Raw genomic sequence first — 25,672 nt, forward strand, 5'->3', positions numbered from 1 at the left:
TTTTCACATATATGTATATACATATATATCTCTCATTTTATTTACTATATATTATAATCATAATTATAGCTTCAAACTTATATATCCTTGGTGCCTTACGTGTATCCCATTGTTGATACAGTAACTAATAGATAGTAATTCTTTTGTTATAGGTATGTATATCCACATATTCCGCACACATGCCTAAAAGATATACATACGTTCTCGAAAGAAGTACGGAACAGCTTTGAGATATGGCGGTGCGATCATTTCTTTTCAAATCTATATTTTCATATTGACATACCTAGAATAATTCTTTGATATTTACACATGTGGCAGACTGTAAGGAAGGGCAACCAACAAATAGATTTAAGGAATCTTCCAACGCTAAAATTATATGAACATCGCAGCTTATCGGATGGTCTATATAATTTTTTCGTACCTTTATATATGGCCTTGGTCAGAAGTATTAAATATCTATTCGGTTTAATCGCGATGGACGTTAATATAATTACTGAACAATACTTGTTATCGTACTGGATCTAATACTTCTGGACAACGCTATATATATATGCTTGTATATATCTAACCTCTAACTCATTCTTATGTATATATGTATATGCAAAAGACGCCAGCAAAAAGACCTAAAGTCTATTTTCCGAGAAAATCACTCACTCTATTTAATCCCACGACTCTCGAACCTTCAAACGTTCTTCTGAAAATAGTCTTTAGATTATCGAACAGCCAAGTTGTTCGTCTCTTTGCCACTTCATTTACAGCCGGGAGTATTAAACGTAAACCCAAGTTTTTCCACCTTATTAAAGTGCGTTAATTGTTAGGAAACCGATATTAGAAATTCTTCAGTTGAAAAATACAGTTTCTCTCCTCTCCTTAAAGAAATATTACGCGAGGATCCTTAAAATCTCATCCACGATCTCCATCAGCAGCGAATTATTGTCTCCTTTCCCCTCGACTGTTAAAGTTCCCGTTACCTTCTGCAACAGTTGGGAAACATTCATTAAAAACCGGTAAAACAAAATAAAGATAATTATATGCATAAAAGGGTGATCCTCTCCAATTATCGTATGACTTTGATATATTGTAGAAGACATTGTCCCAAGTATTTTCATAGATATATTTAAGGTTCGGATTTGAATATTTTTGGAGTTATTAAATAATTGAAGAATAGCAGTAATACAGCATGGCGGAGCGTGTTTCCCCCTTAAACTATAACCTACCCCATTCAATTTCAGTAATAGTTTAGGTTAGGTTATATTTTATAGGGAGTCTGAGGGGCGAATAAATATGCCAAAATATAAGTAAGAACGTGAGGTCTGAATGTAAACAAAGCGATGGAATTAGAAAAGAAACCGAAAGTATCCAAATATGAAGCATCTTTTGTTTTTTTTCTTCATTGTAACTCCGATCCTTAAATATATATATATGAAAATATTCAAGACGACGTCCTCCACAATATATGAAAGTTATACGAAAAACGGAGATCACCCATGACTGTGATCTAAAATTTTCATGGCATATTCAATTAGTAATTAACTTACATTCAGTTTCAACAGAAGGCACACATGATGGCCCTTCAATGAGTGTCCGTATAGGGATGCAGTATCATCGATTTGTTCGACAAGTGTTAAATGACACTTTAAACAAATAGTGCTCAGTACTTTACTGAAATCTTGTGACGGGAGTGCCTCTCGCTTAATTTTCGACACAAGCTGTCCACTTCGAAGCAATTCGGTTAGAATATCTCTATGAGAGAGAGAACCAATCATAAAGCTACTGCATGGCAGCTGCATTGTAAAGTCTAATTTTTCTTGCACCATTCCTGCTGGACTCTCCACCATATAGGTTAAAGTTCCCTTCAGCTTCTGGGCAAAAGTGACGTCCGACACGAAAATTGCGAATTGGGCCTCGCCATTTGTTTGCGGAGCTAATTGGAAGCGCAATTTCACGCCGAACTCATCTCCCGGCTAGAAAAGTACAAAAGAAATACAAGCATTAGAGCTGTTTTAGTCACCTAGATAATTCCATGAAAATAAATTCATCTTACGTTTCTAATTAGTCTTAAAGTGGTACTGTCAGACACGTTAAAGTCCATTTCCTTTACCAAGGTTTGTCCGACATTGGTCACTAAAATAGATAAAACTACTCTGTCCGTCTCATGTGGCAGTTGTTTTAATTCGTAAAGGACTTTTATGGTTTTATCTTTTGCCAGCTCCTCGAATGTAGACATGGATTGGATAGGGCAAGAAACGGCAGGAGTATTTTCGTTTTCATTAGCTTCATTGTTTAAACTCGGTATGATTTCCTTGGATGGAGTAGAAATCCCAGCTGTCTCCTCGTAGCCTGTAGATTTCTTGTCTTTCTTTTCCTTCGACTTCTTGGCCCTCTTTCGATGCTTTGTGGTATCGTCGACCTCCTTTTTCTGTTTTTCCCTTGTTTTTGATCGTTTGTTTTCATCCTTTTTCGGCTTCTTAACGTCCACTTCGCTAATTACCTCACTGTAATCACCTGCACCTAGTGGTCGAGTCTTTTCAGGTGAGGTGTCACTCCCTAACCACAGATCGACGCTGTTCGCGTCTTCTGCCTTCTGATTCTCACCGTTCTCCTGACTGTCCTTTGTTTTACTTTTCTTCTTTATTTTTCTATATATCTGTTTAAAATGAAAGTACAGTAAGTAGCATATACAAGTCACTGGTGATTAAAGTCTAGCGATAATATAATTGTCTTTGACACATTTTATACCTTTTCTTTCTTAACGTGTTGTTCAGGCACTTTATCAGACAGACGATTGTCGACGACTCTATGTTCCAGAACGGGCAGCCGTTCATCTTCTCTTAATGGCATGTCCAGATCGATGTCTAAAGCTCGATGTGGATCATTGGCATCCGTAAGGTCATGGTCATCGCCATCGCTTAACTTTGCTCCTGGCGGTAGCTCTCCTATGCCTGTATTTACTATTTGTACGGGATGGTCATCGTTTTGTTCGTCTTCGGAGCTGCTTGACTTTTTATCTGGAAGTATAACAATGTTTCGAATCATTTATATGCCTGAATAATCGCTAAAGGTAAATATAACCTCAAAATACTCTCAATGTCAGTGTGAGCCAACAAAAATACTCACTTTTCTTTGATTTCTTCTTCTTCCCGTGCTTCTTCTGCTTTTTATGGCTGAATTCTGAATTCTCGTTCAGATTAATATACTTGCTGGAATTTGTGAAACCTGTTACTTTCAAGGAAACTGGTATATTTAGTTTAGAAACGGGAATGTTCTCAAAGTCTTCTTCATTGTTATTGGTTGCATTAAGGTAAGGGGTAGAACTCTTATGTGTAACACTGCACCCTTTCAAGTAATGCGGATTACTTTCTTGTTCCAGCTTTCTTGCCTCTCGCATCTTTTGAAGCTCTTCCGTTGTAGGCTCCACTGAGTTGCGTTTACTGTATTCACTCGACCTTTCTGTCTTTACAAAAATATCATTCATATCTAAGTCTTCCGAGTCTGAACTTTCTAATGGTGGATCGTTGATCCAGGCGTCCAGATCCAAACCTTCTGGCATTTGTACCTGTAAATTGTCCCAAAGGATGCCGATGGAATATTTACCAATTTTATACACTTTTTACATCGCTACACTTTATAAATAGTCAACAATATGTGACAGTAGATAGATAATAGTGCGTGCTAACCTTTCGTTGAGCTTTCGGTGCCACGGGATTCAGTTCACCTACGAATGTTTCAGCCAAGTCCTTTGCAAGACCAGGGTTTTCCTTTATGCACTCCAACAGAACTAGCGCAGAACTAGATCTCTCTTGAACTTCTAAATCACCGCTGCATACAAAAGCTGCTATGTTATCTTTGAAGGAATAAATCTGTAAAATAAAATGATGTATAATATAGTTCGCTACGAGTACTTTAATCACATTTTGCATATAAATATACATACTTGTTCTATAGTTTCCGTATCACCATTTTCTTCTGCTTTACTGTAAGTCATAGCAGCTAATTTCAGTATATTATGAACGTAGATCGCTTGAATATGTCCTGGCAAACTGGCAGCCTGTGACTGAACCATCGACCGCAGCACAGTTAATGGATTTTCGAGTTCGCTAAAAGTTCAGTATTTTTTTTAAGTAATTCAACACTCTTGTTTCTACATGTTTAAAACGCCTTATTCCATTTTCTCCTGCAAGACGGTAACATTTACCTTGAAAACTCTCCACAAATCCAGGCAGCAGCGTACAGCACTTCAGACATCGTAGCTCTTGGTTGACCCGTTAAGAGATGAACATTCTCTAATAGTAAAGCACATTGTTCAACTGCAAATTTTCTGATAGCTTGTACACGAATCGTGACATCCAATAACTGAGTAGCTACCAGTTGTCCATGCTTTGTTCCTTCCATTTTTGTAAGTTCAACCAGTACAGATATATACCTATAAAAAAAATGTCATTCTTGCATGTCAACGAATGTACGGAATATTAAAGGATTAACTATGTGATTAATTTACCACTCAAAATATGTTATAAACTGATAATTGTTCTGTGAGCAGATTTGAATGATCTTGGAGAGTAATTCATCTCGGTACGTAGTGCCCTCGGCTTTGTCCATGTGTACCATTAATTTCCTCACAATTTCCATCAAATTTTTCTTCGACACCATACCGTACAGTAGATCTAAAGCACGCAGTCTTATACTCTCGTCTTTGTCATCCAAACACTGCATAATGAGATCCTTGTGAGCTTGCACACTCTTCGGATGAGTTTTTAGGATCTTGGACATGGCCAACAGCCCCAAGTATTTCAGATTTTGATCGGAGTCTTCTATCAATATCCTCAGTTTTTGAACACATAGATGGATCGAATCTGAATGATTTGGCATTCCCGAAGATATCGAAATTAGTACAGCTATCACAGTATTGATGCACTCGTAAAGCAGAGACATCGCCGATGTGCTGGAAAATATTTTACGTTTCTTACTTTCAGCGTTTCCTTGCTCACGAATGCAAGCGTAAGCGAATGAGATAATAAATGTACATATTTTATACAATAAGAGTGGTACTAATATTTAAAATAATTCCAAGCATTTATGGTTTACATAAGAAGTAATATTAAATACCTGTGTATCAAATTGGTAAGGGGTTCTATTAGCTTTTTGCCAAGCCTAGGTTCTAGGGGTGTTAACGCACCAAACTGGAAATATAATGTATTGCTGCAGTCTAAGAAAGTAACGACACACTGTAAATACCGTTTTCTAACACCGATACAAAACATCTAATACATAATGGATCTTTACATAAGGTGGTATGTTTTACAGTAACCTTTTACGGTAAAACATTGTATGCTTAACGGATGAGGCGTTAAAAAAAGTAAATCAATCTATTTTTTTTCAGGGAATTTAAAATCTACAAATACTTGTAAATTATTAATGTTTTATCATCATTTTTGCATCTTGTTCGTTGGATATTGCATTACATTTAATTAACCACACTAGGAAGACTAGCGATGTGTGCTTTATCAAGGAATACTACTCCAAAAGCTAGCATTAATAAACAATTTAAAACCTTGATATCAAATCAATGAGTGGTTGAGTAAGTCGTCGACCCATTTTTGGTTCGATCAGCGTTATGGTCGAGAACTGAGAGAGTGTGAAAGAATAGAATCACTTGTACTACTGGATAACACCAATTTATATATTCTGAATCATATCAGTTGGTAAACGGTTTTTATCTAAACGAAGAAAAAAAGGTGCAAAAAGTAATAGCTAAGATTTACTCACCAGTTTGATGATCTTAATGAGCATCCAATTATTCGTCGAAGTTGTCATGAGTTTGAAGAAGACGGGAGCTAAGCTCAGATAGTTCTTTGGATTTTTTCTGGCCAGCTCGCACACTACATTGACTGCAGCCGATTGTACACCACTATCTGGATCTTCGAGCTTCTCTTTCAATCTTGGGAAAGCAGGTCTCAGTGCCTCCGGAAAACGCAGGAACACTTTGTACATCATCAATACTGCCTTTTTACGTAGATATGGTTTTGTCGATGTTAAGAGAGTCATTATATCGTTGACTAGATCTCGTGCTAAATCGGAACTTATGAAACAGGAGAGGCCACTTAATGCCAATCCTGCATCGTACTGATTTTGACTGTTCAAGTCTTTGCGAATCATATTGGTTGTTAACATCAGCAGCTGAAAAACATGAATCGTTAAATGAAACGCACAGAAAAGGAACATACCTCCATTGATATACATTATATTAAGTCCTTTATCATTTCATTGAAAATGTTAAAACATACTTCGGTGTTGGAATGAAAGCTCTGGCTAGCTGCAAGATATCCAATTCGCTTATAAGTGAATTTTGCAGATGACATAACTTCAATGATATTGAACCCTGCCCAACTGATGTCATATCCCAACATTTGGAGCTAAAATATAGAAAAGTACACATTTAAAAAGTATCCGAATTACTTGCATACACGTGTACTTACATAGGTAAGTTTAGCAACGGCATTTGCCTTGACCGCGATATTGTCTTGGCGTAACTCCTGCTTGATCTCCTCCATACACTGAGCAATGTATTTCGCCTAAAAGAAATAAGCGATTACTACATGAAATTACACAATCCTAATAATAGTTACAACTATGTGAATAGAATCAACGGTAAATACATGTCACAAAATATCTTACACGGTCGAAAACACAAATCCCATTATCGTTATATTTATACATCGTAATCGGTACCCAGTTAGTCGATATTCATTCCCATCGTCAATGAGCATACTCAGCTTACAAAGAGAGCAAAACAGTTCAATGCAAAAGTGAGATATGGATAAAACAGTTATCTGCCAGTTTAATATTAACTGCCGCGTATATGACAAGAAGTAGGTTCGTCAGAAAAGTAGTGCCTGGACAAAGGAGGGCACAGGAAACTTGCGGACTATTTACCTCATTTTCTTTATTATTCCTAATTCCTCGTACGAGGTCAGTGAGGTTCTTGTCAAACATTCTTTCGAAGTTGCCCTTCACCTTACGAAGGGCCATCGTAGAATCTTGAGTTTGAAGAACTTAGTAACCGTCCGTTTCTGGATTAAAGTGTCAATTTCCCTTTGGGTGCGATCTCGCGTTTCGACCGACTGACCGTTTATATTAAATAAGGAATTGTTACAAAATTATACTTCTTTCCGTCGGCACGGCCATTTTGGTGCCTTTTGACAGGTTGGCAGGTGCAGGCACTGTCCTGGACGGTAGAAGACATGAAGCCCCACGCAAGATCAAATTAAAATGTGATAAAAAGGAAACCTTTCTCTCACAGAACAGCGATTCGCAAAACGCGAAATGCGTGCGTCAGTGGTGATAAATGGAACTAATATCGGGGCACTCCGAGAGAGGACTCGCCAAGCGCACGATACTACTGCTTCAATATGGTTTAAAGTATCAACGGTAGACGGTGCTCCGAGAATGAAAATTTAAACTGTTCAAATAATGACGTCTCGCCGCATCACGCCGACTTCGAGGCAACAATGTATTTAATAGTAGTAGATAAGTAGATAAAGTCATATGGAGCGTCACGAGTGTTCTTCCCTTACCATCAAAAGCGAGTAGTGTCGGTAAGCGTAGGTAAGCCACCATCGTTAACTGCCGCATGGTATTAGCATCACGTGAGCCGTCAATGGCGACTGGTAGATGGTACCGCCATCGCGAGTGCGCGAGCTCCTATCACCCGATGCGATCGCGCGACCCTGCCCGAGAGCAATCTCCCAACTCATCTCTGTCCATACTGTCGCTCATGGAACTGATACCCTAAGGAATGTGCATTTTTAGACTGGAGTAACCGTTCCGTGCAACACGAACAAACCCCTTACCTTCTTGCATACGTCAGTAATGACAATTCTGTTGATTTCTGCTGTTTCTCATTGTGATGGCGATTTCTCTTATCGCTCGACATGTTCGTAAGAAATTCATGTTGCGTAGATTAATGCTGTAAGTGAAGCTAAGTGTTACTGTGTGGTTGTATTCTTGGAGCTAATTATCTAAATTTATAAGGTGATCAAGACATGTTTTAAGGGTGGTCAAGGTTTGATCAGCATACAGTTTAATGGATACACTTATGTGTCATCTACTGTAGGATTGTTTTGATACTGGGCAATGTTCGATTTTGTACAGCCATGTAATTTAGGTCACGTCAAAAATGCAAAAGAAAAATCTTGTCAGTGAACATTAATCGACAAAGTGTTACCGGTGTTTAGAATATTAAAGTGTAGAGCAGAGGATAGAGCTGTGTAAAGTGCTTAAGAAATTATGAGCTTATGGAACGAACGTAGGTGTGTGCAAATAGTAATGTCTTTTACAAAATAAGTAATTGAACTGCATTTTTTTCTATATACACAATGTATGTTTTCAGATTATTGAGCCAATTGGGTTAATAGAGTCAGAAGAATATGTCTGAAACTACAGAGAAAACAGAAGAAGAAGTTGGCTTTGTTCTTCCAGATGACTTAAATACTTTAGTCTATAACCAGGAAGTTGTAGATTACGTACTTTGCAAACCAAAACTGATGCCACTGAAATCTATGACGTTACAGAAACTTGAAAAAATGCAAAAAGATGCCGAACTCAAACTGAAAGAAGCTAGAGAATTGGATGATAATACTAATTCTAGTAAACAGTCCTAATCACTTAAACGTTTACATTCATTTGTTCAACCAAGGATGAAAAAGTAACAAAATGTCTGTACGACCACTGCTAGTAGAAGTTATATTTGAATTTTGTCTGGCAGCATTTTTGTTGTATAAATATGGAAATGTTTTTCGACACCATATCATAGTTACAATTGCAGTATTGATTGCCTGGTATTTCTCATTATTAACCATATTTGTGCTGCCATTAGATGTATCCTCGGTAATAATTGATTTATTAATAACTTAAGAAAGTCTTTCTCGTAATTAAATCCTTTACTGATCAAAGTGTTTTTCAGACTGTATTTAGGCAGTGTATCGAACAAAACTACCACAATGAAAGTGTAGAAGGTATAGCTGAGAATGTAACAGTTGGACCATTTCCCACATGTCGAGAACCATGGTCATACGTTCCTGAAAACGTTTTTCCAAATTTGTGGAGGGTAGTTTATTGGACATCGCAATGTCTAACTTGGCTTATTCTCCCACTTATGCAATCATATATAAAAGCTGGTGATTTCACTGTGAGAGGAAAATTGAAATCTGCTTTAATAGATAATGCTATTTATTACGGGAGTTATTTATTTATTTGTGGAATTTTATTAATATATATTGCGCTGAAACCTGGTATGGATCTGGATGGGTAAGATTTAAATTGATAATTTATATTAGAGGAAGTAATCCGAGTTGTACTCAAAATACTATAAGGAGCCTATTTTTACAGTCAAAAGCTGAAAGCTATAGCATCATCTGCGTCAAACACATGGGGTTTATTTCTCTTGGTGTTGTTGTTTGGTTATGCTCTTGTAGAAGTACCTCGAGGATTGTGGAATGCCAGTAAACCTGGTTACACTTTGCACTACAGTTATTTTAAGGCTGCTAAATTGAGTTTAGAAAAAAGTGATGCCGAGGAGACGGTAGACGATATTTTAGAGGTAATCATTTTATGTAATCAATAGAATCACTAAAAATAATTTGAATACTAATCAGTAAACTAAATATGTACATGTTGATACATTACAGTCTTTACAAGCTGCTTCTCTCGCTATCAGTCCAGGGCATCCATTTCATAGAAATTTGGAAACGATTTTTCAAAAGGTACCCGCTGAACTTCGAGAGAGAATGAATAGAAGACAAGTGTCGGAAGAAGCACAAAGTGATGCGCCATCTGAAAAATCGTTAATTCGTTTACATCGGCAGGTTTGTAAACAGATGTTACTAGTTAATTTAAGAAATAACTAAATGTTGGAATAATATTATTTCATAATGATTTTGTGCAGACTATAAAAGCATTACAAACCTTGCAACGAACAGAAACCCAGTGGGGCCTCATGGTAGACAAAATCTTTTCTTTGGAGGACATTGCAAAGAATCAAGCTAGTCACGATAGACGATTTAAGCCTACATTTCCCACAATAAGATCATTCCCAATAAATTTAATTCACAATCCTACCGTTGGTAAGATCCTCCATTGCAATTCAATTTCGATGTTACAGATTCTTTCCTCACTTTTTCCCAAAGAAAAAGATAATTTATAAACTATCCGTTGTTTTTCAGAATGGTATTGGAAATGTGTATTTAAAAGTTACTTTCAAAAGTTAGCAGCACTAAGTGCTGCTGTACTGTCGGTAGCTGTAGTTTGGTCAGAAATAACATTCTTTAACAAATCACCAGTCTTATCGCTGTTTGCTCAATTTGTGAATGCAGCTAAGACAAAGTATGATTATTTTACAATTGAGGTAAGAATGTAGAAAATATGAAATTACGTATCGGTGTAGTTTGTCTATTAATCATTCACATCTTATTATTCTAGCTGCTGTCAACAGTGATAATTGCTTACTTATGTTACTGTGCTTATTCAACCATTCTGAAAATCCGAGTGTTGAATCTATATTACTTAGCACCGCATCATCAAACAAACGAATACAGTTTGATATTTAGTGGAATGATGATGTGTCGCTTGACACCACCCTTGTGTCTTAACTTCTTAGGACTTATTCACATGGATTCTCACATTATAAAGACACATATTCTGGAAACGCATTATACACAAGTAAGTATTAAACCCGTACCACAATGCAATTTATTGTGTCCTATCGATTGTACATAATTGCATTCTTTGTGCAGGTAATGGGTCATATGGATGTAATATCAATAATATCAGATGGTTTTAACATATATTTCCCCATGGCAATCTTAGCATTTTGTTTAGCAACATACTTTAGTTTGGGAAGTAGATTGCTCTCAATGTTAGGGTTCCAACAATTCCTTGGAGATGACGACTTAACAACTGACTTTGTCGAAGAAGGAAGAGAACTTATTAAACGAGGTTAGGTTTTTTCTTGTGCGTCATATTTATTTTATATTTTGTAACAACGGTAGATATATTTAGAACACTTGTATGCAATATCTTTAGAGAGACGGAAACGTCAAAGAGCAGAAGACTCTATGAGCAGACGTCGTGAATTTCAAGAGAGATTTACTAATAACACCGGAACTGCGTCACGTTACAGAACAACCAGACAAAGCACAGACACTGGTAAAACTACATTATTTTATCTTCTTGATTTCGTAAAATCTTCTCTTTTTAATAAACATTTTAATTGAGTTTAAAATTTCTAAGCTATTCGAGGAAATGTTATTAATAAGGTTTGTTTATTAGTGCGACCATTGAAGAGAGACGATTCAACAGAATCTGCGAGAGCTGGCCTTTTGCGTGATTTCGAACCAACGGATTATTACGTTGGTCCATCAGTTGGAACCGAAAGTTATCGTGAGAACACTCGTTTTGAACGTGGATATCAAGCTGACGATATGTATGACTTGAGTGCTGAAAATTCAAGGTCATTTTCAACAAATACTAATCGTGTTGGGCCACCTTTAAGAGGCTTGTTCGACGACATATAGAAAAATCAAATCTGAATGCCATAAATTATTATAATAACGTAAATCTGGAAGATACATCGTGCTAAAGGAACTAAACAAATTATTTTAATCATCGTGGCTCGACTACTTGATTGATAATTGTGACTTACCAAACTCACGTTCATTATGGCCTAGTATCTTGCGGAGAATAAAGTGAAAAGAACAACAATTATCGCTCGTTATAAATTAACGAGTCAAACATTTCTACATTTGTATAACGATATACATAAAAGAGGCACTGTTATACCATCTCTCGAAGCAGGCAACTTGACTGTATTGGAAATTTCATGTTGCACATAACCTTTATTCGTTACACCACTTCTTCTAAGAGACAGAAACGGTGACAAGCTGTGTGTAGATAGTTAAATGACATTGTCGAACTAAAATATTAGTTACACTAAAATCTGCTCTGTGCCGTATCCAAATTTGGATCGGTGCTAATGTACGATGTTAGTCAGTGAACTCAATCGCGTTGTTAAAACAATTTATGAAGTATCGGATATGCTGCTAATAGTTCCATATGCGTGTATATATTTTTCTTTAAGTTTTATAAAGTTTATCTTGAAGGAAATATTGTCAACGGTGCACATGGAATTAACACTAACTTTAATTCAGCAATATTTAATTGAGTAGTTATATTATTAAATATTGCACAATGCCTTTTGATAGAAATAAAGTAGTGCATACAGGCTAAACAGGTATGTCTTATAAAAACTTACTCCAAATGAGATTTAAAATTCCCTTCTAATGCTAGTTGCTTTAGAATTTAAAGCGAGCATATTTATATAACGGAGAAGTATTATTTAGGTAAACTTTGGTAAAAAAGAAAGATCGTCAAATATATGTTTAAGATAAATCTAATTTATAAATAATAACAAATCATACGCAACAATAACAACGGTAAAATTAAATAGGGATACACGATTCATAACATCATTTTTCCATTCGTAACTTTTAATCCGTAACCGTAACGTCGATGGTGGATATCAACTAATACCATGTACAAAAAATATGTAGAAATATAATCTCCTTTAGGAAGTTCGATGTAACGATTTCAATACATAATCCAGACAGCCTTGCTTAAATATTTATAGTACATTATCACTGTATTTCATCGCTGAACAATTGCCGACCATCCATGTGAACTGTTAATGATTTGTTATTAAAAATAAATTTAAATCGCATCGCAACAATTTAACAAGTATTTGTTTTTCTTACACTACTTTCACATAGCCATATAGAGAATTATCGCAATTGACATATTTATTAGAAAAAAAATACTAAAAAGTATGTATCATAAAGTAATTTTATTATTCTGCTTCTGATTGGGACTACTTTAGTTCATGTCTGATGCAAGCGATAATTTCCAACGGTAAACTTTCTGTTATGTTGTGTCAAAGTGAGTTTGATACATTTCAGTCTTTATTACTGTTTAATTTTCATGACAAAAATACCTGCCTAATAGGAACTTTCTTAAAAGTATAGTATGATATATGAGTACTACTTATGGGTGCAGTTTCCTATAAATGTGGTTACTTTTCAAAGTGGCATTTAAAATAATATTTAAAGCAATAATATAGTACTTGATAAGTCCTTAAACAATTCATTTTGAATGCGCACTTTCAAGTTAATTTTGTACACGTCTTTTAGAAATCCGTATTTCCATGTCCATTTTGAGATACATAAATTTACTAGGTATTTTACCTGTACCATACATTATTAAGTAAAATAGTGGCGTTCTAAGAATCCCCCGATAACCGTTGCAAGTGGCAAACAATAAACACATGATTGAAAGTGCCACCATAAGGATATAAAATTGAAACATTGCACTTATTTTTGAATTCCCACAAAACTACTCCAATAAATAACGATTATACGCACATTTGACGCTTTCACAATCACAATTCTCAAAACACGTAATCCGTCTTATATCGATGTATAACAGTCATAAAAGTAATTTATTTGGCTTGAGTTAATTTCAAGTTTGATTATTATTCAGACCAGAACCGAAAGGGCTAAGTGAAATAAACAATGTAAAACGTTAGAATAGCCATAGAGAAAAATGCTAACGTATAGGCAATCATCATTCTCACTATCTTTACGTGCTCCGACCGACTTATACGATTTTTGACATGATTTCCTCTAGTGTCAGTTAATTCAGGCATCAACAACAATGGTTCCAGTAACAAAAGACTTGCCCTATTCGGATGAGAGTCTACAATTGACAGAGGCAATTCGTCTTGAATAGAATCGCGGAGCTTAATCATGTTGTTACGATAATTCATCCAATTCTGCAAATCCGTTTCATATCCCACCCCCTTAATCATAGATAACGAAATAATATTTTCCTGGGCTTGAAAGATCATAGGTGCGCATCCAGCTTCAGAAATGCGACAGTAATAATTACTCGCCATGCGATGATACAATTGAGTATTTTCTACCCCACAAGAAACATTATTCTTAAGGACAATGTTTGGCTCTAGAGTAGATTTCAAGTCGAAGATATCTTGCGGTGTACCATGTGAATATAGTATTCCCGACGAATTCGTCTTCGCTAAACTACAAACCGGCATATAATCTTCGCTATCGGCATTTCTTGCCAATTCTAAAAGATCATCGCTAACTGCAGACAGATTAAACTTGAAATATAGGCAGTCTTCAAGTTGCAGCAGGGTGACTTCTTTTGCAAAAAGGAGCTTCTTCAAATAGACCAGACGATCGGTATATACTGGGCTATCTTTCAACGTGGCGCATTGCTTGCAAATTCTATGCCTCGGAAGGAAGAGAGTACGAATTAGTGTCTTCGCAGTCCTTGGACTATATCTCTCGTAATAATCTAAAATATCGTATTTATACGGATCTCGAGACTTCTTCAGCATCTCGATGTCCTCGTAGATATGATCCATTGTGCGTGGTTTACTAATTCCATTTTGCAGTCGATTCGACAGACGAGAATTAGTATAAGCAGCATCCTTATCGGTCTGCTCATCGATGGTCACTGTGATCGTTTCACGTTCGTCGTCTCCCTCGACTGTAGATTTTCTTAACGGTCTCTCCGAATCTGTGCCCAGATCGCAGCCATAAATAAACTGTGCTGCTTTGTGAATAATTTCAGAAGTAGGCTGAGCACAAATTTCTATCGATTCGGGTAAAATCTCAATTGACTCTGGATCGGTAAGCAAATTTGGATGGATTTTCTGCTGAGTAACTAATTGTGCACTCGCTCGGCCTTTAATACTTTCGTTCGATATCCTTGGCTCAAAACTGCCGCCTTTAATTGCGTTTGTATCCAAAGCCTCGCGTGATTCAATGTTGTTCAAACCTAAGTGCGGAATAATGTATGCGTGTGTCTCCGTGCATTGTACAGCTGGTGCCTCCATGTCGATACATAAATTCTCTCGACTTGATCTACTTTTAGTACTATGTTTCTCCTCTAGTCGCATATATTCTAAGTGTAGATAGCGGTGGTGAACACACGCGAAGTCGTATCAGTTTGATATTTCTTGCTCTTCAAACTGTAATTCCCGTTTCAGTATATTCAGCTCATGAAGGACCTGCGATGGAGCATGACATAACTAACGACGTACCATTCAATTATCATCTATAATTATTTAAAGGTAGCTTGGTGATTTTGTTTATATTTTTGCAAATGGAATTTATAGTTACCTCCAAAATTGCTGAAGCACTCCAAGCTTGGGTACGGCAGCTATCACGACAGAATTCACCGTCTTTGTTGGTGAGCTCGGGTAGACCTCGCCAATGGCTTGTCGATGCTTCGATTAAATGTCGAGAAATAATGATCTCCGTAGATTCGATCGTTCGACGCAATTCGGCCTTGCCACCGACTATCGGAGCAAAGTGAAGACGTGCTCTGAGAAAGTATCCCAATGGCCAAACCCACTCCTACAATATAAAGTAAATAATAAATTAAACAGGTTAATTGGAAACATCCATGGCACGAAATTACCGGGGTAGTATCGTGGACATCGAATCGATACTTTCATTCCCTTCCTTTACATGAACGAAGAAAAAAAAAACTATCATGACAGTGCAGACTCACAGGTCCCTGATGATAATTCCACCCATGTGCGACTTTGGGATCACTTGAATCATTGGAATTGTCGTAGTAGCCATTATACGCCCAATCGGCAGGATCTAATGTCTTCATTCCGAGAGGTCCTAATAATATTTCCTCTGCTTTCTTTAATGCAGTCCATGCATGATTGGGATTAAACAATTCTGGAGCCTGTTGAACATCAATCCGATGTCGTTAGTGAATGAAGCGCCGGCTTAGAAATTTTCTAAGAAGAACTAAACCACACTCACTGCAACCATTGCGATTGGAAAATTCGGACGTAGTTGATAATCAGCCCATGCTTGAGTTGCTCCATGACTGTCTTTGATGATACCACGTCGATGAATTAAGTCAGGTTTAAGTTCCCCTTCGGTTGGCTCCACGTTGACGTAAAAGTACTTCTCAAAGTTTTCAGTAATTTTATCCGCCCATTGTTTATAACTCCAAGTAATCACGGTCCCTAAAAATGTTCGACAGTTGAAATATATAATATGAAAAGAGCAGTGAAAATAATTCACTTGACACCTGACTACTCAAGAAAGACTCAGGGAACGGTCATACCATCGCGATTTTTTCTTTGAACACTTCCATAAGGAAACAGATTTTGCTTGTAAAGTTCAGCCAGAAAGCTAAGAGCACTCTTGCTGAGCCCGACGATTTCAATTGCCGAACCATCTCTTGGTGTTGCCGGTTTTCCTTTATTTCCTGCCTTATCGGAGGATCCCATTTTGTCCATCCAAGTCCCACAATTGGCATCATTACCACCAAAAACAAAACCCGTCTCGGGATGTACACCAATTTGATTATTAAAACCACGATCCGTCATGTGTTCGTCGATTTGTTTCCCAGCATTTCTTTCTCTGAAGCACAAGCCTTGAAAATGTACCGTCAGAGCTTCTTGTATAACATCATAAAGGGGTTGATCCTGAAAGTAGGCGTTGTTTAATATTAAAAATACTACGTTATTATAAAAATACCAGTCCAACATTAATTACGTACCTTTTCCCCTGCCGGAAGAGCTGGGGAATCATCTGTAGGGAAGAGCCTAGAAACTTTGTCCGACAGAATTTTCAAACCGTCCGGAACTTCTTGAACATAACCTTGAATGGTATACAACCACCACCAAACGGCATCGCGACAGTTGTATCTGCATACAGAATATATTTATTCAGTAATTAGGAATAGTTTATATTTCGAATCAATAGAAACGAGAATTACCTTGCATTCTTTCCTTTGTCAAGAAGATTCGGTATCAGGCCATGCCTCAAAGTTCCAGCATATCCGAGAATGATAAATCTCGCTTCTTCGTGTCTGCCAGTCAAGATGAGTAGTCCTCTCAATGAAATAAATGTGTCTCTACCCCAGTTTCTCATATACCCTGTCGTGAAGTGCGGCAATCCAGCTGAAAGTGTCAGACACTCTTGTTCGCCATTTCCGTTAAATTCTTTCATTTTTGGCTTTGGTGGATCCAAATTAGGCGACAAGTCCGGCAGCTGGGAAGATTTGACTACACCGCCCACTTGAACGGAGACCAGAGACAATAATTTAACGAATACGGAGCCGTCCTTCACGAAGCTGAAACATGAAAAATATTTTTAACCACAGGCCAACGAGATCAAAATAGTTAAAATTACAGAAAGTACGTGTCATTACCTGGACATTAAACTGTAGCATTGCTCCAGTAAAATCATGTAAACATTGACCACGATGACATCAAAGTAACTTGGCACTAGATATCGAGGTATTATTTTAAAAGGCTCCACACTTTGTTCTATCCATTCGCCTAGAGGAGTTGTACCTTCGTTTTCCTTCAGTCTTTGCCATACATAGTCTGAATATCACAAGAAAAATAATTGAAAGTAAAGAAAAATAGTTACGAAAAAATTTAATGTCTATTACAGTGTAAGTATTGAAAGCATCGATTGAAGTATGAATTTTTCTTACCTACTAGCCAGTTACCCTGTCTGAGATTCACACACACAGGGTGACCAAGATCATTATTTGGACGGATATCAGCAAATAGGGAAATAATTCCTGATAACAAATAAGTGGTTTTTGTTTAAATTTAAAATTACTCATGTTATGATCTAATCCATACCTTTACGGTGTACTAAGGTATTTTCGTTTTTACTATTTCTAGTATTATTTACCTTGTAATCCCGCATACACGAGAGGCCCATATCCAGGAATGTTGTACACTCCAATACGATTTGAAGTTTCATCTCTTTCTTCTTGCTCGCATCGATACAAGGCTTTATTTAAATCGGTGAGATCCATTCGAGAGACAATTACGCGTAAATCTGAACTTTTTGGAGATGTAATCGCAGATATTGTACTGTGCAATTTTGCTAGAGCAGGTTTTATATTAGCATGAACGGAGACTCTGTGAAAAATAAATCATACGTTAGTAAAGTAATTATCACTATTCGGAGGCGAACTGTCAGACGTGGCGTACCGAATAGCCACGATTGAGCCGGGTTGAAAATTAACAAAGTTAAGTTGCGTAATTTTCGGATCCCCGGAATCAACCTTTTCCAAAATGGTCGAATCACAGATTTGAATGTGCTCCTTTATTTCGAGCTCATATTCGGACAGACCATTTATAAATTTATCATCTTTATCGAACTTTTCTGTATAATGAAACCGTGAACCGCTACTTCTGAAATAAATAAAAACGATAGTATTTTACATTTGAATTAGAAATCAGGATATAATTCATACGCACTTACTTTACGTCTTCGTGATAGAGAGATGCTTCTAAGATAATTTCTTCGACAACTCCCTCTACTCGTAAAGGTCGTACATGTCTTCTCAAGTCAATGGCATTCGAGTCAGGATGTTTGAATGCTGTAAACGCTACCAAAATGACACTTTCGTGAGTCGATGGCGAGTGCCTTGTTACTGCCACAATGTCAGAGTCCATTTGATCGACGAAGACCTATTGCACATTCAATGGTTATATTTTATTAAACATACGATTTTCTTTTTATTTAAAATTTAGACGACATACTACACTACCAGCAGTAGACTTTCTCACCTGTGAGAACCTTAGCTGACCAAGATTATAATGTAACTCGTTTAATGCACGCTTAGCAGCTATTATACCAGTCTTAGAGGTAACAAAGCCTACGTCATTGCTGGTAATTTCTTCATTATCGCTCCACGAAGTATATTGCCTCGTTTCATCTACAACGTGTATCTGTAAGCAATATATACTTTTAATAAAGAAGCACAGCCCTATGTTAAACGTATTAAGGTGATAAGAAAGGGTCATTCTATATATATAAAAGGTAAAAATATTTAAAAAACTTTTTTCCAAACTGGCTGTACCGAATCATTTGAAACTTTAGTACGTGATTATGAAGACCCTAAGGAAGAACGTGGTGCTCGTGAAATTACATTAAAAAAAATATATATTCTTGGTTCTAGTTTGGAATACATAAAATTGTATGAAAAATGAAATTTTACGAGCACCACGTTCTTTCTAAGGTTTCCATAATCACATGCTGAAGTTTCCAATGATTCGGTGCATCGAGTATAAAGAAATATTTTATAAATATTTTGATGCTTCATATATATAGAATGACCCTTTCATGTCACCTTAAATGTCTAACGTAATGACCTACATGATGTGGAACCAGTTCATCGTAGCCGCGATTACTGCCACTGGCACAACAGGCCATGGATACCAAAGCGGCGCTTGGAAGTAAATCGAATACGCTGCGCTTTTCAACAGGACTTGGATTGTCGTGTGTCAGGTCTAAGAAAAGTGCATGGGCAATGCTTGGCGTTAAGGGACGTTGATGAGATTGCAGGAATGCTCCGACCGGCTCGCCTCCATAGCGATAAACTAGACGCCCCTCTTCGTGACTGTCCCACGCCGACATGGCCTCTACAATGAATGAAATACATTTAGAAGTAATTTTCTAATTCATTAGAACGTCTCTAAGTACCTCGAATCAACGATGTGATACCAAGCCGATTGACAAAAATATTATCCTTTTGATCGGAGTTTGTAAAGAGTTCGGCAACGACGTATAAATCGGGTCGTACTTTACGTGCCACGTCTAACATGTACTGAAAAGAACATCCGATATTTATTGTTTGAACTTCAGTTCTCTAACGAGTAAAAATCAGTTATAAACTATACCTCGGCAATCGGGATAGGTGTAGAGTGACAATTGTCCAGGCGAATGCCGTCAAACAGTTTAGCAGTCTGTTCCACGTATGTTGTCATATGTTCCCATAGGAAAGGGCAATCTTCCGGCTTATTTCCATATCTGAAACAAAATAACAAACGATGTGAAGTGGTGTGGAGAAATTTAAAGGAACGAACATTATGCCGTGTAAACAAGTGTACCTCAACTTAACACTATCTCCCCATGAAATAAGTTCTCTACGGATGTACACGTTAGAATCTGGATCAGCAAAATTTTTTAATGGGTCACCGTTCATAACCCAGCCGTTATGAGCCATGAGGTAGCAACCAGTATCTGAATATAAAGTTGTCTCCCTCTCAGCTAAGTTTCTTGGCGCTCCATAATCCGTGAAATATCTAAAAGAAATTGTAGACATAAATCCAAATTATTATATTAAATACAAAAGGATCTATTAAAGAAAATATATAGTTACTGAATATTCACTTTCTTTAAGAGAATAAAATTACATCTTACCTGGAAACAAGAGGATTTCTTTCGCTGATCTCTTTTTGTCGAGGGCCATCAGACTGTACTCTAAAGTAACGAATTCCTGCAATTGTATTTTCAACCGCAGCATTTAAGTGATTTTGTATTTCGTTAATAATCACGTCATTAAGTTCTTGCAGATTTTTTCGAAGATCCTCGGCGCAGCGTTTCAAACGCGTCTCTTCATCAAAACAGTCCACTCTATTGAAGTGTGAATAATAATTTATTTTGTTAGTCTTGACAATTCTAGGTATTCGATTAGTTGTATATAATTTCAATATGCTTTTAGCTCACCGATATGAATTGTATATACGAAGGGCAAGAGACATATCAATAGTAGCTTTTAGTCGGCGATATTGAGGATCTTGTATTATCGTAATTTTTTCCTTTGTCACCGTGGCGTCAACATCTTGTGGTACTTGATTCCGTACTAAATTCAAAAATTCTGCTACCGTTTCATTAATATCCAAAATATATAACTCATGTATTTTTATCAGTGGCAAGAAATGAGTATGTAGCGCATGACGAATAGCCTGTAATTCCATACAATTCCATATAAAATTGTTTATCATGGATTCTGGACAAATGGTTTTCACAAAAATAAAAATAGAACTATCCCTTACGTTCAAATGATCCTCAGTCTCAACAACAGTAGGAATGCCTTTAAATTCCCATTCTCCGGATGCCACTTGTATAGTCAGTTCGAATAAAGTAGCATCCAATAAATATGCAGGTCGCAAATGTGGAGAATTAACACAGTTATAGGTGCATTCAGGATGAGATACCAGAAAAGGACTTTCATTTGCCGTATGATTCAAAACTATATCACAAATACTTAAAATCTGAAGAGTATAAAAAAATTAACATTTTACATTACACTATGACAACAGTAAGATTAGGATAAGTCTACTCACGTTCCATTCTTTTCGTATTTTCTTCAACAAATTCTCGACGTCTTCGAAAGTTGTCGATGCACCTTCTTCATTAAAAATAGGATTCAATTTTAATTGGTCTTTGAGACTGTACGATGAGTTTGAATCCCCAAGTTGCTAAAAAATTATATGAAATAATTTTTTAAGTAATACATTATGATGTCACAAAATTATTAATTAAGAGGAAACCTATACCTGAAGTGGTGTAAAGTGTATCATATTGTATCCTGAGTTACGGGTAACTAATAGTTTCTTTTCCCAAGTAGAAAATGGACCTAAATGTTTTGCTAATACCGATTGACATTGGATACAATCTAGAGGAAGCACATCTCCCTCAGGGCCAATTTTTAACTCAGGATCTACCAAGAGATAGCCAGAAGCAATAGCTTTTAGGCCAGTTTCAGCACTAAAAAAATATGTATAATAATAACAAATGAATTATACCACGTTAATCATATTGATTATGCTACATATTTCTCACATCTCACCTAGCATCTGTAATGTAATAATGAAATGAACCGGCAAGAGCCAAGCGTAAAGTTGCACAGTCGTTAATCCATGGTAATTGATAATAAGTACGCCTTTCAAACTGTTGATCAGATGACAGTGGATGGTTTGTAAAAATATGAACAGATCGTCCAAGTAACGAAGGGCCTAGTCTAAATTGTACCAGCCATCCTATTGAATGAAAGAATATACTTATATTAATCTACTGCATGTCTTGAAAGAGTACAATTATATTAATTATTTTATATATCACAATACCTTTTTTTAACTTGTACAGTACACCATCCTGATGTTGTCCGTTATTTAACGTTAAGACTCTCACCTCACTTTTTTCATTACTTGGCAGTTCAATAATTGTACTATGTTCTGCCATTTTACCTAACAGAGCCTGTAAAAATATTACTTGGTAAAAAGTTCAAAAAGTAAAAAGTACACTTGGAACTTAAAATTACTTGTAATTCTGCAATGAATCTAGCGATGACTATATAAGTGCTGACATGTTAATGGCAGTAAATAGACAAGTGACTCTCTGGGACAGGCGTTAATATAAGTTATTAGCACAATGCAGTTACAAAGCGTGCAAGATATTACATTACCGTTCCGCAGTATGAACATGCATAAAGCTAGCAGCTATTCTTACTGTACATGATAAAGTTACACTTTAAAAGACTACTGTGTAGAAATAGCAAAGGTCTTCCTGATGTAAAATGTACCTTATCTTTTATCTCTATGGTTAAAAGAATACAAATTTATTAAAATAAAGGGTACGAGAACTATACTCTTCTAAAACTTACATAAGACCAGAGAAATCTCAAGCAGCGGCATTCATAAATTCGTCGAAAGAAAAGTGTAAGCTTCCTCATGACAATTTTCATTGCATTGCGAAAGAAATTCCTCATTGTAATCATTGAATCCATTGCAACGTTAGGCAATACAAAGTCTAGTACTTTCAAGAGTTCGAAAAAACAACTCCACAAGATAGTGTCATTAATTTCACTTCAACTTGGGTATATCACAAGAAACCTACAACAAATATAATTAATTAAGTCCATGCATGTATTACTTTTTTAAATATCATCTCTTCGAACGTACTCTAAATAAAGCTTTAAAATAGTATACAGACAAAATCATTAAAATTTTTAATTTTTATGAAGCGAAATCACCATGAAATATTGAGAATGCACTGAACACTATTTTTCCTACTCCAAATTTGTGCAAGTACGCTACACACACAAATAAGTACATATAAATGTATCGTTTTCTTACTCCTATTTATATTCTACTCAGAGTTAAATACAGTCTTTTTAATTATCCTGACTGCATAGAAATAATAAATTGATCTATCATCGGATGCCGTAAAATCCATAAAATATTATGAACTATGACTTAGAAATACAGAAGAAATGGACTCCGTCATGACACTATCTTAAAACTAACAATATAACTAAGGAAACTTAATCAGACTAAAATCGAGTACATGCAATAAAACGTTACAATGAATTCAATATTACCTCACTCGAACAAAGTAACCTTTATTACATTTGGCACTTGTTTTAGTTCTGTTTATTGTTAACGAAAGAGCAAGTCACGTTTTTACATTCTGTTGCTAGAAATAGGATGAGCGAAACGATCAGTAGCGAAATGTCATCAAACAAGTGAGATATTTCATGAAAGCCGTTGTCAAGATGAATACAAGAGTATATTCTGAGATCACTGCGGCAATAAGGAGAATGCGAGGTTAACGAATAGTAAATAAGAGTACAGGGACGATTCGAATGAAAAAAGTCACCTTTGAAATGGCTCGTCGTATGAATCTACCGATGTTTATTTCAAATGTGACCTCTATTTGAACAAGAACGGTGTGAAGGTCACGAACTCATGGTCCTCGTGGTGGATCATCGTGAATGAAGTTCCCTTGATGTTCCTAGCAGACGACAGGCTACGCTCGTATTCTGAAAATGGCACGCGATTGGTCTTTTAATCGGAGACAACTTCATTGTATCTCCAAAGCGGTCATTTTAAACAAAGGAAAAATATATAGTCTGAAACGACTCGCCTAGAAATGCGGCCTAAAGTAATTTATTTTTTTCTTAATTTTAAGAAATATTTGTCAGACTTCGCGATAAACCCATGACTTCCCTCGAAATAACGACAATAAAATGAATTTGTGCAGATTCGAGGAAAAAAGAACGTATTTATAAGGGCGTATTTTCTTATATTTCTGAGAAACAATCTAGCGATGAAATCTCCCAATAAGCAGCGACTTCAATCGCGTCCGATGATCTACGATGGCGCTATTTTTTAAACTGTCAACATTTACAGAATCGGACTTTTCCGAAAAACCAGCAGACCCGAATCTTCTCATACGTAACGGGTCGTGTTAAATGGAAATAGAAATTTGGCGTGTTACTTCCAGCAGAGTTCTACTGTTGTTGCTCGTGGCTACAACGTTCTTTGTCCGAATGACATGTCAGGATTCATCCTTGGAGTCCTACGAAGACAAGTACGACGATAGCGATCCAGAGGTCGAGCAATTAAATGGCGACGAAGACGACGAGAAAGGCATTAGCTTTCCTTTTAGAGCGGAGACCGAAGTTTACACAACTTTGGCCGCAAGTAGGCATCATTGCTTACCTCTTTCTCAACTCTTTGCAAATTCGTTTGATTTACCGCTACAATAGGAGTCAAATAATTTAAAAACGTGTATATGATGATTTCTTCTAATTAGAAAATCGTTTCAGCGCCTCGAAAAAAGGGTAAATGCGACGAAGATCAGATACTGCAATATCTGGCAGAGTTGCGAGTCATAAACCCTGAGTCTATTTTACTTATCGCATCGTACAAAGATCTCGAGCTCCTTTGTAGGTTTGTACGTATTTGCGTATATTGCGTAAACATTATTTTAAATTTTTATTTTAAAATCATTAGATAGTAATTTAATGGAGCTACTTAAGATTGTACTTAAATTTTTCTTTGAATACATGTTTTATAGGAGAATAGCAACAAATTTAGATTCCTTTGATGCCTTTATGCAATCGTGTATTCCACTGCCACAAGACCATCTGTACTTGCAGCTAATGATAGGGATTCGAGTGCTTTATGGTAAACTTTGCGTACCTTCGGAGTACCAGAGAGGTAATTATTCCACCTGACATTCTTTTGTTTGATTTAATTTGTACATTTTCTTATATAATGTATAGGTTTTAAAAAATATGCCTCATGTTATCAAGAACTTCATCATGAGTATTTCGACTGTGGTGGTCCAGCTGACTGGACGGAAAACATGGAAGATCAAGAGCTGTGCGAGTATGAAACAAAATTGTATTATTTTAATGAATACTTATTAACGACATAAAAGTACATGACTTCAGGATAATTCATTATCTTGATATCATAAAAGGAGAATAGAAAACTATTCAAAACTATAAAAACTTTATTAAAACAAAATTTGATTTTATTAATATTGCAGTCAATACAAGGCGATAGCGGATTGCTATTTTACCAAAACGGCTATGCTATGCGGGATAAAAGCGGCAAAAACAATGAAGGAACTCGTTGTACGAGTTATTAATGCTGTTATCGACGTGAGTATACCTATGTTAATCATTTCGACCATTGAAATTTTATATAAACTGAATATATATTTTAACACAGAATATAACGAAGGAATGTGTAATAATTATAACATTTTAATAATATAACTTTTTCTATGTTTTTGCAGAGTCATTGCCCTGAACTTCGGAAAAATCCATCTGTGCCAAACCCAATGCCTGACATAATGTATAAAAGATCACTTTCCTGATATTTGTACCTAATATTAAAGTGAACATGATAGTAGTGGTTTTTCTTGTCTTATCCTTATCATATATTTTATTAAAATGACGA

At 36.3% G+C, this 25,672-nt stretch overlaps 5 protein-coding genes across 9 annotated transcripts; 3 read left to right on the forward strand and 2 right to left on the reverse strand.

The window, feature by feature from the left end:
• Positions 1–16: 16 nt before the first annotated feature.
• Positions 17–7,332, reverse strand: LOC105700026 (AP-3 complex subunit delta-1). 2 transcript variants are annotated; one of them, XR_001104092.1, is made up of 15 exons: positions 6,934–7,029; positions 6,477–6,572; positions 6,285–6,413; positions 5,767–6,177; positions 5,107–5,180; positions 4,499–4,942; positions 4,196–4,423; positions 3,935–4,097; positions 3,678–3,860; positions 3,118–3,556; positions 2,740–3,008; positions 2,045–2,647; positions 1,539–1,964; positions 655–974; positions 17–283 (listed from the first exon to the last, which is right to left on the reverse strand). XR_001104092.1 is itself a non-coding variant. In XM_012425565.2 (14 exons), exons 1-14 carry the CDS (start codon positions 7,027–7,029, stop codon positions 882–884), a joined length of 3,654 nt encoding a protein of 1,217 aa, XP_012280988.1. In that variant the 5' UTR covers positions 7,030–7,332; the 3' UTR covers positions 17–881. The 2 variants fall into 2 exon arrangements, 1 of the variants encoding a protein (XP_012280988.1); XM_012425565.2 differs by having other exon boundaries at positions 17–974; positions 6,934–7,332.
• Positions 7,333–7,725: 393 nt separating this feature from the next.
• On the forward strand, positions 7,726–8,798 carry LOC105699994 (BBSome-interacting protein 1-like). 3 transcript variants are annotated; one of them, XM_012425487.2, is made up of 3 exons: positions 7,730–7,968; positions 8,032–8,309; positions 8,390–8,798. In XM_012425487.2, the coding sequence occupies exon 3, from the start codon at positions 8,427–8,429 to the stop codon at positions 8,658–8,660; it is 234 nt and encodes a 77-aa protein (XP_012280910.1). In that variant the 5' UTR covers positions 7,730–7,968; positions 8,032–8,309; positions 8,390–8,426; the 3' UTR covers positions 8,661–8,798. The 3 variants fall into 3 exon arrangements, with proteins under 3 accessions (XP_012280911.1, XP_012280910.1, XP_023290614.1); XM_012425488.2 differs by lacking the exon at positions 8,032–8,309 and having other exon boundaries at positions 7,726–7,968; XM_023434846.1 differs by having other exon boundaries at positions 7,730–8,309.
• LOC105699991 (LMBR1 domain-containing protein 2 homolog) lies at positions 8,713–12,632 on the forward strand. Its single transcript, XM_012425482.1, has 10 exons — positions 8,713–8,886; positions 8,963–9,306; positions 9,388–9,598; positions 9,687–9,863; positions 9,944–10,121; positions 10,221–10,402; positions 10,477–10,716; positions 10,791–10,992; positions 11,080–11,202; positions 11,326–12,632. Exons 1-10 carry the CDS (start codon positions 8,713–8,715, stop codon positions 11,568–11,570), a joined length of 2,076 nt encoding a protein of 691 aa, XP_012280905.1. The 3' UTR covers positions 11,571–12,632.
• LOC105699989 (glycogen debranching enzyme) lies at positions 12,430–23,513 on the reverse strand. Its single transcript, XM_012425478.2, has 26 exons — positions 23,299–23,513; positions 22,582–22,810; positions 22,046–22,175; positions 21,769–21,958; positions 21,476–21,686; positions 21,263–21,397; positions 20,972–21,190; positions 20,643–20,881; positions 20,337–20,549; positions 20,024–20,218; positions 19,814–19,943; positions 19,617–19,740; positions 19,290–19,555; positions 18,701–18,862; positions 18,393–18,601; positions 18,119–18,322; positions 17,814–18,046; positions 17,608–17,697; positions 17,317–17,494; positions 16,882–17,238; positions 16,663–16,810; positions 16,225–16,588; positions 15,915–16,123; positions 15,649–15,834; positions 15,255–15,491; positions 12,430–15,142 (listed from the first exon to the last, which is right to left on the reverse strand). Exons 2-26 carry the CDS (start codon positions 22,702–22,704, stop codon positions 15,077–15,079), a joined length of 4,818 nt encoding a protein of 1,605 aa, XP_012280901.1. The 5' UTR covers positions 22,705–22,810; positions 23,299–23,513; the 3' UTR covers positions 12,430–15,076.
• LOC105699993 lies at positions 23,470–25,615 on the forward strand. Of its 2 annotated transcripts, XM_012425486.1 has the most exons (7): positions 23,470–23,524; positions 24,110–24,403; positions 24,529–24,652; positions 24,780–24,922; positions 24,988–25,093; positions 25,257–25,371; positions 25,509–25,615. In XM_012425486.1, exons 2-7 carry the CDS (start codon positions 24,172–24,174, stop codon positions 25,587–25,589), a joined length of 801 nt encoding a protein of 266 aa, XP_012280909.1. In that variant the 5' UTR covers positions 23,470–23,524; positions 24,110–24,171; the 3' UTR covers positions 25,590–25,615. The 2 variants fall into 2 exon arrangements, with proteins under 2 accessions (XP_012280909.1, XP_012280908.1); XM_012425485.2 differs by lacking the exon at positions 25,509–25,615 and having other exon boundaries at positions 25,257–25,498.
• The last annotated feature ends 57 nt before the right edge of the window (positions 25,616–25,672 follow it).

Source organism: Orussus abietinus, unplaced genomic scaffold (genome assembly GCF_000612105.2).
Source record: "Orussus abietinus isolate OABI.00-Male unplaced genomic scaffold, Oabi_2.0 scaffold76, whole genome shotgun sequence".
In the NCBI taxonomy this organism is placed as follows: Eukaryota; Metazoa; Arthropoda; class Insecta; order Hymenoptera; family Orussidae; genus Orussus; species Orussus abietinus.